Here is a 14,892-nt window from a genome sequence, read left to right on the forward strand (position 1 = left end):
GTAACCTCTGTGCTATATTACTTCCAGTCTTGCCTGAAATTATTTTTTCAGCTTGTGGTGGAATGATAGGAATAAAGATGCACAGATAGATATTCCTGTGTGCAAGTAACTTCCGGATATGAATGCAGACTCTTGTTTGCAGATGAAATGCTTAAGGGAACATAATAAAGACATTTGTATTATGTAGATGAATGACTATATATGCATGTTATACGTGGAATAGCATATATTAAAGACCTTGAGATTTTCAAGCCAATTAACTATGGATTCATTTTACGTTACTGTAAAGCAAGTATGTTTTGGATGTCATAAGACTAACTCAAGGTTGGTACATGCACATGCGAGCAGAAGTTAATGTATGAAACATCCCAGGTCCCTCTCCGTGTTTCTGTCTCATACAGATTTGCCTAAAGCAATTTTGAGTTCCATTTGGTCTTGTTTTACAGCTAATGCTGTATTTGGATAGGGAAAAAATAGAAACTTATTTAAAAATAAGTATCTTTGAATTAATCATTTTGAACCACTTGCATGCTGCAAGTAAGGTTAAACAGCTGTATTAAAAACCGTTGGAAACTAACAAATCAGAATGTATATTAGCAATTCGGGTCTCAAGGAATACGTGAGTGATACCAGGTGACATTATTTCTTTGTAACTGTGTGAAGAATTCAAACATGATTTTGAGATTTTTTTTTCCTTGTCTTTTGCTTTACGCCATAAACTCCAAGAATTTAATTGCTCCTAGGGTGACCGTGTATTGTGTTGTCACACTCTTTGTACCATTACAGCACGTGTGTGTGAAGCCACGGGGCTGCTATGCATTGCTGTGAATGTTGGAAGGCATTTAGGTCTCTGTTCAGCTTTCTGCTTTTTCCCTGTGCGTGCCTTTGAGGCCTGTGGTGGGATTTGGGGCGTGCGCCTCATGGCAAGGCACACCGTGACTGCTCGTCTGCTTGTAGCTGCCCATGTGTGAAACCTGGGAAGGATAGGAATGGGCCAGGAAAGGGCTGTATATCGGGCTGGCCATGTGCAAGGGGCAGCTAATGTCCTGGAGCCGAGGAAAGCTGCCGCCTTGCTCTGTTGGTAGGAGTGCCTTAGCAGCCAGGCCCATCATCCTCGGACCCACTGGTTCAGAACTTGACTGAGTCAGTGGTTAAATAGTGATTTGTTGGTGTCTTCCCAGCTTTGTGCTTATCATTTCTTCTGTTGTGTCTACAAACAGTGGTGTGAATGCAGATATCTGTGTCTTGGCTCACTGCACCTTAGCTCGCTGCAACAGCTCTGGAAGCCTGGTGATATTTTTTAACACTAGATGCTGGTGGTGCAGCATGAAGTACTTCAGGCCTTTTTCCTGCAATCAAGTCTAGGCTTCCTTCTCAGAGCTACACATTTCCTTGTCACCTTGTGTCTGTCAGAAGCTTGCAGGCAGTGTTACAAATATTTTGAGAGCTCAGACCAAGGAACAGAGCTCTCAACCTGGTCAGCCTCGGCTGCTTGCCATTGTCTTGTTCTGCATGTGTACCTTATGTGGTTTGGGGTGGGAAGTTACATCTCCCTGTTCTTGTTTCTCTGTTTGCTTATGGTGGAGACAAAGGGTGGGAGATACATATCTGTAACTGGTGGATGCAGTTGTCAAGACTATTCTCTTACCTGTTATGTGTTTGTGTTGTTTTTTTTTTTCCCTTTTATTATTTTGCCTGAAACTTGAAATCATCCTCTGAATGCAGGGTAACACTGGCATTAGTCCTGAGAAACGGCTTTAGATTTGGCTGAGAACTGAGTTGTTGAAAAGTGCTGGTGGAGGCTTTCTTTGTGTTACTCTTAATTATCATTTCTTTCCCATTAGCCAGAGACAGATAATTGAACCTTAGCACTGGAAAGAACATTCTGTAGGAAAGAGCCCTGCCCCAGGAAGGGGATGAACTGATGACCTCGTGAGCTGGGCGAGCTCAAATTTCTGTAGCTTTTTCATAAGGAAAGGACAGAAAAAGGATCAAGAACACTTTGAGACTTTATGTCCATTCTCTGCTTAAAGAAAGGCCAGGCACATGGAATCTTTTTTTTCCACCATGTTGATTGTGTTAAATGAGACTCACCGTTACAAGTTACACTGATCTAGGTATAAATTTGAGGGATCTGTAAACAGCAGGGAAAATTGAGCCTGAAATAAAAGTGTAGCCAGGCTGTGTTGGCAGACTCTCGGTGGTACATGCTGGCGTGCACATGGAGAGCAGGCTGTAAAGTGCCGAGCTGCTGTTTGGAAATCCCAGCGATGGAATTTGTGGCTGCATCTGCTGTGCCCATCTCCGAAAGGGTGATCGCCTTCTCAGAAAGTAATAATTTTAATATAGGAAGTGGCATTTAGGCTACTGTCATTTTTGTGGTTGATCTTTAAAGAAGCTACTACAGAAAAGAGGCAAAGGCTTTAGAGAGGTAATATGTTCTTTTTATTAAACTGGCTGATAGCATAACAGAAAGCTAAAAAGTTTTTGAACTTGTAGACTTCTGGGCTTGTGTCTCACTCTCATCATCAGCCGGTTTAATGAAAGTTGCCTTTCCTTTTAAAATTTATTTCCTGTACCCTGGTTAGTTTTGTGGATAGCAGCACTTCAAGCATGGAACAGATGGTGCTTTAGAAGCTGGTGCTGCCCTTGGAAGAAACCTATTAACAGTTTTGTTGTCTTTGCATTCCTCCAGGTCGGATTCGTACAAGGAGACAGAGCTCTGGCAGTGCCACAAGTGTCACCTCAACGCCCGCGGATACCCGAGGCCGCAGCCGGGCTAAAGTGGTTTCCCAGTCCCAACGTAAGAAGTGTTTTGTTTCCGGGCGAGGAGAAGAATTTCTTTTGAATTGTGGTAGCATCAGCTGAGAGTTGGGCTCACTTCTGCTGAATAATATCTGGAGTTGTAACAAAATGAATCCCCACTCAGCCAGCTTTCAGTGTAGCTCTCCCTGATAAATAGTGCCCCAAATCTGAGTGCTTAGTTGCTGCCTTTTTTAACCTGTTGTGCAGCAGCACTTCAGGTCATTGCAACATATATATAAAATAATATAAATTACCTGTACTGGGTTTCACTGAGATGCCCTTCATGTCTGTTGCTGGTTGCTGTCCTGGGCTCTTGCCCTGCCGAGCTTCTCCTGCTTATGTTACTGTATTTCTGTATGTGTAACGTGAGCTGTCTGAAGTTCATGTGTTAGCATCAGCTTAAAATAGGGCATTGCCTACTTTGTGCAGATACAGAGGAGATGTTTCTGCTCTGATTCACATGGCACATATGTGCTCTCTGGCTTCCTTGCAAGGCATGATTTCCCCCTAGGAGACATGCAAACAGTGATGCTACATGTTTGTCATGTGTGTCTAAGGAGAATTTTGTCACTCAGATTTCAGGAGGAAATGGGTAGAGGGAAAAACCATGCAAATTTGGAGGACTTTCAAGCTTGGGGAGTAAGAGGAGGTGGGGGTTTGTTCTGGGGACTTGTCTTGCTTTGCACCCTTGTTTAATAGCTCTCCTCTGTTCATGCTGTCACTGCTTTGCTCTGTCTTGCTGGAGGTATGGGGAAGCAGTTAGAGCATTATGTTAGGCTGAGAGAGCTGAAGATGTATTTAGGATGGGGCTGAATGGAAATCTTTACATCAAGGCCATGAAGGAATTGGGGCTTTGGTTTTCTGATCTGAATTTATGCCTATTGTTTTGAACCCAAAACTGATCCAAAGCCAGAAATGGCCTTTTTTCTTGTGGTGTGATCAGATCAGATGAGACAAGTCTCAGACATATTTAAAGAACAGTTGAGTAGTTCCAACATCTTGGGCTTAATTTTTTTTATGGAATGTCTTATGAGGCTTTAGGACGGTCATATCTGAACCTGCTGTCTTGGCCTAGATTGTGGAATACTGGTTCTAGCCTAGACCATCTAGATGTGATCTTTAATTTCCTAAGCCAAGCACTGCATGAAGTAATTAATGAATTCAAACATAATACGGTTGCAGGACCAAATTTTGCATGCCCACACACTGGTAGCCCATTTCGTTTTACAGACTGGGCTTGGGGTCTAGTTTACAGCAGAACTTGGGCCCCTGTGTTGGTTGATACATAGCTGAGAAGCTGACCAACCCGGGGAAATGAAGTCAGTTGCATCTGCATGTTAACTCACTGCATTCTGCAGAGGCTTAAGGAGTGACATGTTTGTGAATAAAGCTGTCTGTATTGTGTATAGCATAAACCGCATGCTGAACGCTGTATTGTCTTGCTGTCTTTTAATCCACTTTTTGCCTGTCCTTTCGTCTGCCCTCATAATCAAGGATCCAGATCAGCTAATCCTGCTGGTGGTAAGAAACATTTTCCCTTTCTTGCTTTCTCACGTTATTTCCTTCAGTTTTTTTTAACTGCTAAGCTTTTAGCTTCCCTCACTCTTTCCTGGCTATCAATTAAAAAGCATTTTCTTAAAGTTAAAAAAACAAATGTGTATGGCAAACGATCTGGCTTTCTCATAGTAACCAAACATGGTAAGCATACACTGTGTATTGAAGCTGGCTCATTGCAGGGAAGTTCCTGCAGCTTAAACCCCAGGTGCTAAATTCCTTTTCCATTTACTTCAGTGCAACTCCAACAACATCAGTGAGATTGCAGCAGTGTAACTGAGGGGAGTGTTGGCTTTCAGGGTGTAAATGCTGTGATAGAGACTGGCATCTTTCACAAGCGTTCTTGCTTTTTGGGAACCCAGCATAACATACAGTATTGGAGTGCATGATTTGATCGATTCAGAATGGCTTTGCCCAAGAAATTGAAGGAAGTAAATAAGTTAAAATAATACATGCTTTTTTATGGCATTGTCCATCAGCTTAGTAAAACTCCATACCTTTAAATTAAGACAGAACAGCCTTCAACTCTTACTAGTTGTATAAGTGTCTGGGACTGAAATATGTGAGATTTGTTGATGTTTTTTAGAAATAAACCAACTCGAATATTTGTTTAAAACATGACCTTGCCTGAGTATATTTTAGCAACCTTTTTCAGGTATGCTTTTTGTAGTGGTTTTAATTAAGAATTTGAATGCCAGGAATGGTAATAGCAGCAAATTTTCCGTGTCTATTTTATGTACCTAAAGAAGCAAAGAAGGGTCTTTAATCCCATACTTTCACAGTTCTTTGGTTACCTTTTAAGCTTAACATTGCTTAACATGTTTCTTATGATTTAATTACCAAAATGAGATAAACCGAAAAAAATAATGATCTTGTTCAACTCATTGAGTTTGACAGCATGAATATTTCATAGAAATATTTACATTCCAGCTGCAGGAGATGTTGTAAATAAATCTCAGTTAGCAGACTGTCTTGCAGACAGCACGGCTTAAAAAAAATGTAAACTTGCCATGGACTATTCAAACAGACAAGGAAAAATACACCAGGCCAACAATTCAACTTTCTAAAAAAATTTCTCCAGCTAAAAAATAACTAGATAATTTATCCTTTACAAGTCAGACCCAAGTAAACCAGCATCTCTACGAATGTGGCAGGGTTACTTGGTTTACCATTTAACATGGCAATCTGCTGCTGGTGAGATGGTATTGAGACAGTATTCTTTTTTTAATTGCTCTTCATTGGATTGTTGTAGGAATGCAATGTCACCACTGCAGCACGGTGTGAAGATGCCTGAGCTACCCTGCAGCAGCTACCTGTGCCAGAAGTTGGCTTTCTGCAGCACAGTGCTCCATGTGGGCTTCTTTTTTTTTTTTTGCTGCTTGATGAGGCAAAGCAGGCTGTGTATTCCGTGCTGCTGCAACAAGGCTGCTCCTGGCATCTTCACAAGTTCACAGAAAGCCAGCTGGACTATTCCTGCACTGCAGTGTCTGTGTTGGTCTTGATCCTGACTGGGCAGCACTGTTCATGTAAGCAGGATTGCTGATGTCAGTATTTATGTTTCATGGGCTTTCCTCAGTATTCCTCCTAAAGCCCCTGGGAATCTCTCCGTTTAGTTTTGTTTGTGCTTTAGGTCAGATTATTAGAGCTGATTGTGTTCCATTTTTGCTATCAGAATAAGATCTTTTTAAAAAATTCTGTATTTAACTGTTTTTTTTCTTTATCTCTGGTTCTTTCCTAGCTGGTAGCCGGTCTAGTTCTCCGGGTAAGCTGTTAGGAAGCGCCTATGGTGGCTTGAGTGGTGGAACATCCAGAGTTCAGCCAGTGCCATCATCTTCAGAGAAGCGCAGCAAGATCCCTCGGAGCCAGGGATGCAGTCGAGAGACAAGTCCCAACAGAATAGGACTAGGTAAGAATAGTCACTGCAGTGTGCTGAAAGGAGGGGCTTTCCTGTTTATTAGGAAGCATGTATATGTATTATTGTCATTCTTCTGAGTTCTGGCAAGTTAAGGATCTATTTCAAGAAATGTTCTGGTTTTGGTTGTGCTTTCTTGGAGGGTAATTCTAGTTTTCCAGGTTGAGCCATAGTTTCAAAGCAGACCTAAAGCTGTTACGTTGAATTTCAAACACAAGACATGCCATGAGCAATGTTACTAGATCATGCAACAAGAACAGTTGCCATGAATAAACATCACAACAAAAACACCTCATTTGGCACCAGTGGCTTAGTCCTAAGATGAGTTGAGCGATTTTTACAATCAGCTGGAATGAAGGGCGACGAGCACCTTCTGGGATTACTTCAGAAATTTTGCAGCTCAAGTGGTTTGCCTCTCTTGTCCTGAATATCCTGGAGCCACTTACTTAGGTGAAATTTTAGACTTCAATTATTCTGCTTCCAATATTTTTGTCCTAGTGACAGTTATGTAAATACTTATGTAAATAATTTATCAGCAGGGTAATTTATTTAAAACAGGTGAGTAAGCATCATTATATAGGAACTTTTGTGTCTGAATTGAAGTAAAAAGGTGTTCAGTGTGCTTTGTATCTTCAAAGAATTTACTACTAGAATGAAATTGATTGAAATTGTAGCCTTACTGTTGTCAACTGATTTTTAACTATTGCCTTAGCAATTGTATTTCAAATCTAAGCTACCTTTTTATTTAGAGTACTTTGTTAAAAGTGGCTTATTCAAGTGCATTGAAATGCATTTAAAGCACCTGAGTGTACATACGGTTATGATTCATAAAAATATTGCATGTTTATTTTGATTATTTTTCCAAATTCAATATTGTTATGTCTGACCTATTCTATGACTTCTGTCTTAATACATTGTGCTTTTCTGTTCACTACTTTTAAAACTTAGTGTTTCCCAAATATTAGAGGCAGTTTTTCTGCAAAAGAACACTTTTGAAAGTGAACGAGGAATGCTGGGTAGTACCAGCACATGTGCTTGAGCTTATAGTCACGTTATGTGGTCTGATTTGAAACAGTGTTTAGCATCTAAAGGGAAATTGCTTTGTATAAAATCCTCACTCTTGGGTTGCCTGCTTTCAGGTATATTATGAGAGCCTTGCATTCTTTTGAAAGTGTGATTTATATCTGATTGCTCTGACATGCTCCCTGTGAACACAGACAGTGCTTGTTCCTTGGGAGTGAGAGAGCGCTCTGACATCTATCAGACGTGACTTCCAGCTGCCCCCCGGGCTGATGACTGACCGAAGCCTGTTCTTTCAGGCTCTCGTGGGAGCCACAGTCTTGACGCTTCTGTTGGCTTTACCACTCAGTTGCAGAAATTGTCTCTATTGAATCTTGAAAATGGTAATATTGGCTTGGATGAAGATAATTTTTGCGCTGTCATCTTTATACCGTTATCCCATTGTATTTATGACTTCATAACTTAGTAGCTATAGTATTTTGTTTTCCATTTTATTGCTTCAGTCCCCATCTTTTCTTGGCATTTTTTCTCATTCATTTCATTTTATAGACTCCCATTCACCTTGGTCCTAAGTATATCAATTGACTTTTTCATCCTCTGGTTCAAGGAAGTGTTTGAGTGCACATATGGCACAGAAATATATGTGCAGTGCTTTAGACTTTGTGGGACTATTGACATATTTTGCATGCATGTGCCTAACCCACGGCCTGAAGCATCCCTTAACTGTGTGCTCATGTTGTCGTGCAGTGGGATTGAACAATCTTGCAGACCAGGCTGTTAGAAATGGGTAACTCCTGGCTCCTGTTCAGAACTCGCCCATTGATGCATTGCGTAGTATTTTGCAGGGGTGACTAGGAGCTGCAGCCGGACCAGTGCTGTGTGTGCAAGAGTAAGCACACTGAGTCTAAGTCTGCGTGTGCAGCCAGGCTTTATACAAGCCACCTACTGGACATTTTTCCTGGCCCCTTGGAAGGCAATGGCAGTGATAAGCTGATAGAGCCTCTGCAAGTGGATGCCTGTAAGCATCAGTAGGTTGCTGCCAGCTTAATTTCCGTGCTGACCTCAGGTATCCATGTGTCTTCTGTTTGCTGGAAGCCTTGGAGCTGGATGCTGTTGGATCCTCAGTCAGCTGTGTGTCCTCCCTGGTATTGTGGTGAAGTGAAGCAGACAGGTACAGTTAGTTATCCAGGACATGCAGCACTTTTATCAAGTAGCTATGCTGCGTGTGTTTATTGGAAAGCGAGAAGGCCGTCCTTGCCTTGCCTCTGCTGGGTGTACCCTGCTCCAGAGCTTTGTATTAGCTGCTTTGGCAGTGTTACTGACTCTCTTTTTTACAGACTCTAATGAAGTAGAAGGTTCTTCCAAGTGGTAGGCTGGTAAACAGGTGAATGATCAAGTTTTGCTGGTAGTATTTGCATTTGTTGGTTTTCACAGGTGTAAGAAAGCCTAACTGTGTGATTTAATAATGGTGTGAACCACGTCTCTGCCTGTCTGCATAAAATGGGTAAAACCCAGATGTACAGCACACACCTGGAGAGCTGGGATTTTACTGAAAACAACACACCTTTGTTCCTGTTCTAGGCTTTCAGTCCAGAGCTGGCTGTTGGCTTGTTGTTGGCTTCTGTCTTGCCTACTCCTTTTAATTACTTTTGCTACTCATTTACGTAACTTCTGTTCAGCTTTTGAAGTTTGGGAATTCTGAAATTGAGATTTATGTCTGTCTTGTCTACCTTTGCTGCCTGTTCTGCAAACACAGGCTCTGAGAAACTTGTCTAAATGACAGCACTGCTGGCCCTTAGTTCTGGCAGTGCCCAAAGGAAATGCTCTGAATCACTGATAGCTCACCTTCTCTACACAACACACAAAACATGGGACAGGTGCCTGGGAGTCCACAACAGACTCATCATTCTGTTTTGTTTTTTTTTCAATCCATTCTTTTTTTCATTTATATCTCTATCCAGTAACATGCAAATCTTTGTTTGACCACTGCTCATGAAGTACACGTTACTGAGTTTTGTATTCCCTCTGTTTGTGCAGTCAATATTGTTTCATCTGTGGCATTGTCCTATTAGACTTCTAAATGCACTTTAACTGCATTAAATTCATACTTCTATTATCATAAGTAATGGAACAAGGATGTACTATGTACATTAATTAAATTTTTTAATCATTCACATCTTCCCCTCTCTAGAGAGCCTTTGCTGGATTTAGTAGGATTGTGTTATAGAGAGATTGACAAAATATTCTCTGTTGAGAGAAATGACTTTGTGCAAATGTGATGCGAAGGCTACCATTATCTACATAGAAGCATGAGACCCAAGAATGAGAAGTTGGCTTCTAAAGAGCCCTCAATTTCAAGCAAGTATTTGTGTGGAAGACTTCAGAGTATTACTTTCACCTGTAGTTCACCTGACAGCTGTTTTTTCTTGTAAACCTGAGGTGGGATTATTGTACTTGTGGACCCTAATTTCATCCACTTCATTATTTAGTCTGTCTTATTACAAGGCCATGTAATTCACTCAGAAGTTTTAGACATGGCGATCTAACCAACTTGGTCAATATCTCATCTTGTATTGTCTGACATCAAAGTTCAGCCATCAGAACCATTAATTCATCTAAGATATTAGTTGGGGTTTACAAATTTGGGAGGGATTTGACAAAGAATCTGGCAGTAGTTTATATTTGAATTTTAAAGCCTAAATATGAAGGTTTCTATTTGGTTCTGTACTGTTTTGCTTGAAAGGATATTAACACACCCAGGGTATAACAGACCATTCAAAATTAGGCATTATATTCTGGTGTGGTTCTTCTCAAGTATATAAATGTTCTTATCAAAAAGAGGAGCCACATGAATGTGCGTGATCCCCTTTCTTGATGAGCCCACAGAAGCACTTAAAGAATTTAAGATATACTCTGGACAATTGTCATTTTTACATACAAAAGTGTTGCAGAGGAATAAACCAGTTTTAAATACCTGAATTTTATTTTATTTTTTTAATTTACAATTTAAATACCTGAAATTTAAATACCCTTTATAAAATTGTAAAATTCAAATCCTTAATGTTAAGTAACCTTCTTAAGGGTCTAGTTCTGTTTTTCCTTCTTGGACAAAACTTCAGCTAAAGCCAATGGCATTGCTTTTCACTATGAAAGCAGCTTAATATTCTGTTTTCTACCGTGCATTTGGCCAAATGAAGACTGCATATGAGTTTGTGACACAGCTGACAGGCAGGAGCCCAGTAGGCTGTGGGAAATTGAACATTGGTAGCTGCCAGACCACAGATAAGCCCTGTTGATGCAGGGTTTTGTAAAAGTAAAGAATATAAAGGCTCTCCTTAAGTATGCATGTGTTGCAATATGCATGCATATAAAACCATAATTACAAGGTTTTAGAAATGTTTGAGGATCAGAAGTTAGCATTCATTTAAAAAAAAAAAAAAAAAGAGAGAAAAAGAAAAAGAAACTCTTAAAATTCAAACCACTTTTTACCTTTCAGGTACTTAGGGTCTTGATTTCCCCCATTATTTTTAATTGGGGAAAAATCTCTCTCCAAGTCTGTACAATACACTTTTTTTTTTTTTTTTTTTTTTTCTTAGGGTATTTGTTCATGACAAAACTATACTTGCAAAAGCCAAATCTATGCAAGATATTATACTGGTACTGTGACTTATGCATTTTTTAATCTGGTTAAAAGTGCTTCTTCTTTGTTCCAGAAGGGTGTTTGTCTTATCTTATAATTAAGGAAAAAATCTTCTGTAAGGGTTTCTTTTACCTCCATCTGTTTTGCATGCTTTGTAATTGTAGAGCTTCCCTAAATGATTGAAGATCTCCTGCTCTACTTGAATGACAGAACTTAGGTTGTTTAAGAAAAAAGGATACCGTCAACCAGACATTTAATACTGCTGAAATTTCACCTTACAAACACAGCTCAGTGTGTAACGTAGTCGGTTTGTAAGGGCCTGAGCTGGCTGCTGCAAGTGATAATTACTAATGTAATAATTACCATAACTAACAGAAATGTGACTTGACTTTGAGCTTTTCTGTCCTCATTAAACTTGTTCACCTTCTCTGAAACTCTCCATGCTGCATGCTAGCACGGAGCAGTCGTATCCCCCGACCCAGCATGAGTCAGGGGTGCAGCCGCGATACCAGCCGTGAGAGCAGTCGAGATACAAGCCCTGCTCGGGGCTTTCCTCCACTTGGTGAGTACACGTAGGCATTGGAGCTCTAAGGGTCAATTTTTTTCCTTTCCTCCCCCCCTTGTTCTTATTGCCCTTTCAAGACGCTGCCAGGTGGAATGAGCTTGTTTTCTGTCCTCTGTTGGATTCCTGACACAATCCCTATTTCCAACCCTGTTTCCCTTCTGTTTTCTTCTGCATGCTTCAGTTCTGATTCGCAGTATTTTATGGTTAGAATGAAAATAGTTTAGCCTGAATTGTATTTTTCAATTTCATTAAATCAGTTTGTGTGGGGCTGCTGTGCTTCACTTTACAGCTCTGATGGTAATCTGTGGGAGAGCAAGCCTTTATTTTCTAGGTCACAGTGAAGTAGTCAGTAGCATCATAGTCTATTGTTGGGTAAATTTATTCATGATCTGGTTTTCTTAAAGCTAAGTACAGCAAAAGTTTCATTTCTATTATTAGAATTTAGTAATCCTACAATAAAGAGGTGGAAGCTCTCTTTTTGTAGAGGTTTTATACAACGTCAATCATGAATTTAACAAGTTGCATGTGCAGGAAGCTTTCAAGCACACTAAAATTGTGGAAAATATGAAGTTTTAAAGGAGCATCATCATGCAGCTTAAGTGTACAGTACAAATAGAAAATCTCATTACACTTAACATATGCAGAAGTTTTATTCTGCACAGGGCTGAAAACAGAATAGTTAATGTTTCTGATCAAATGTCATATCATATATATTCAACCAAATACATTGCTTGTTGTACGAAATATTTGTCATCTCAGACATAATGAAATGTAGTTTATCTCCAGGCCCTTTTCCTTTACGTAGTAATTTCATAGATGTGCATGTGGTATTAAAAGTGAGAAAGAAGCTCTTAGAGATGTGGTCAAGATTGAAGAATTTATTACAAGATTTATTTTGCACAGTGACAAAATACAGCTATAAGAAGTAATGTCTAGGTAGCATTTTGGGCCTAATTCTCCAACAAATCAAATAGAAAAGGTTATGAAAAATACGAACAGATGGACAAAAATTTCCAATTTGGTTCTCATAGTTAAATATTCTGTGTTTTGCATAATTGTTTAAATCTACATAGCTATTGTCATTCATGTGTTCATCTCAACTTCAAATGCTATCAGTGGAGAGGCTCATTGTCTTCATCCATATGAAATCATTGGCAAAATTCCCATTGACTTCAGTGATGTAGAGTGGAATCTTCCAGAGGCTTTTGGGTTCAAAACTTCATTTAATCTATTGAGCTATGAAATCGATTTGCTTTATCTGCATTTATCACAATTTTTGTTGAGAAATGAGTGGAGTAGTACTGAGAACTTCATTCATAGCTCTTTTTGGTAGATTAATTAATTTTTATTGATTAAATGAAGCTGATTTAATACCAGAGCCATGAAGGGGTGGTAAATATGCTTGTTTTTATAGTTACCTGTCTTGTTTCAATGAGGCTGTTTTCTTCACCCAGTGTGTGTGTGGGCATGTGGGTTTCAGGGTTAACTTGTTAATATTCTATTATTGTACTGTCTTTCTCTATATTAGTGAAATTAATTGAGATACAGTCTTCTGGGCCCTTGCTTTGAAAAATAAATGCAGTGTACCAGAATCACAGTTGGTGTGAATTTGGTGCACCACGGGGTCTGACTTGTACACTGAATATGAAATTTCAGTTACAGATGTCTATTACAGTGGTTGCAACAAATTTCGTTGTGGGAGGAGGAGCATTTCATTTTTAACTAATGATATTTAATTATCTGAAGATGATTGCATTTTTAGAAATGCAGATGTTAGAGAAGTAATTAATGGGAGGATTGAAAGTGGGGAGAAAGTATCAATGTAATATTATGCCAGTATTGTTGTTATCCTGCTGTCTTTTTTTCTTGTGTTTTCATTGAAATGCTGCAAGCTTAAATGTATGTCAGCTTAATTTTGTAACTTGTAATTCATCTCACAGAAATGTGTGTGTATATATAGCAATTTCAGCTAAAACAGGACGATTCCACTACAATATTTTTAGAATCCAGTTCATTTTATGTTAATGCTGAAATAACTTAATATAAGATTAACTTTATGTAAGTGAATTATACTGAAGCTAGTTATATGTAAATGACAGTATTCTTGCATTTAGCACTATTATGATCAGTGTCAACACTGACATCCTGGCCTTGCAAATTGCTTATTTTCAAGGCTGAAAATAAGAGCGAAGAGTCACTGTACACTGAGTCTCCTTGCAGAGATGTGATTTTTTAATTTTTATTTTATTATGGCTCTTCCTTCTTGGGCCTTGATCTTGCAGTGACAGCCACAGAGGCACAGTTGGATGGCGCAGAAGAAAGCAATCACAAGCTCAGAGTTCTGCTTGTGAGGTTCAGTCTGTAATCCGGCACTGATCCTGGAAATGTTCCTTAAGTTACAGTGTCAGCGGGATCGTTCTCTTGAATAAACGCATGTGTTCTACATATTTAAAGACCACATTGCATATTGTGTAGAGCTCTTAGCCAAGCTGTCACAGCTGGGAGAGACCTTGAATTTTCTCATGTTGCTAATTTCTCTTTCATGTTATATTAGTATTTGTTTGCAGATGCTTTGCATTACACCTGTTCTATTGCACGTGTATATGCACTACTGACAAATCTTATTTGTATTACATGGTGATTTGGGTTCATTTTTTCAGTTTCTTGACAGTATTAGTCATGATGTTAAAGCACCAAGGCCTCAAGTGAGTCTGATGACAAACTGCTCACAAGGGCAGAGTTTCTTGGGTCAGTTGCTTTATGCTCACTTTTAAGTGAGCATATCATTGCTAGACACAGGCAAAAACTTTTTTGAGAAGCTAAATTGCTGAAATTCAGAAATGGCTGGGCTTCCCATTTGCCTTCATAAGTATCTCACCTTTATGCTGAATCCAAGAACTGAAAATCTCTCCAAAGGCATTTTGTGATTCATTGCTGCTGACAGTTGGGAATTGAAGTGGGAGCTGTGTTTGGCTTCAACTTTTGTGCTACTGCCTGCTCTGTTGCTGTTAACAGTTCGTTTACAAACGGGGTGATTCTAGATGCTCCCACGTGCGTGTTCTGATCAATATCTGTGTAGGCACATAGGTATATAATTAGAATAAAGAAACAATATGCAAAATTTGTTAAAGCAAGAGACCATCGGTAGTAGCAACTGCTACAGTATGAATGTTTACTTGAAGGAAAAAAAAAAAGCCCAAACCAAAGCACCTAATGGGCAGTGGTTGAGTGGCCTCCCTGTATGACTCCTTGCACTCTTCCTACTTCTGTGGTTATTCATTCTCTTTGTAAAAGTTGTTTTCTTGTGCACAGGCTCCAGTGTTTTGGAAAAATGCTGCAAGCACAATTTCTAATCATTTATCATGGCTTCACTGTGGGGTTTAGATCAGACAAATC

The 14,892-nt window shown here is 39.5% G+C and overlaps 1 protein-coding gene across 7 annotated transcripts in view; it reads left to right on the top strand.

The window, feature by feature from the left end:
- Positions 1-14,892, top strand: part of CLASP1 (cytoplasmic linker associated protein 1) — a 147,994-nt gene that overhangs the window by 74,043 nt on the left and 59,059 nt on the right. For 6 of the 7 annotated variants that reach the window (XM_082763318.1, XM_082763316.1, XM_082763317.1 and 3 more), the window contains 2 exons: positions 2,696-2,803; positions 6,098-6,265. In XM_082763318.1, coding sequence (XP_082619444.1) covers positions 2,696-2,803; positions 6,098-6,265 — 276 coding nt within the window. Of the gene's footprint in view, positions 1-2,695; positions 2,804-6,097; positions 6,266-11,385; positions 11,494-14,892 lie in introns of all 7 variants that reach the window. The other variant, XM_082763322.1, reaches the window with a different exon arrangement.

The sequence above is a fragment of the Aythya marila genome, assembly GCF_965140915.1.
Source record: "Aythya marila genome assembly, chromosome: 6".
Lineage (NCBI taxonomy): Eukaryota > Metazoa > Chordata > Aves > Anseriformes > Anatidae > Aythya > Aythya marila.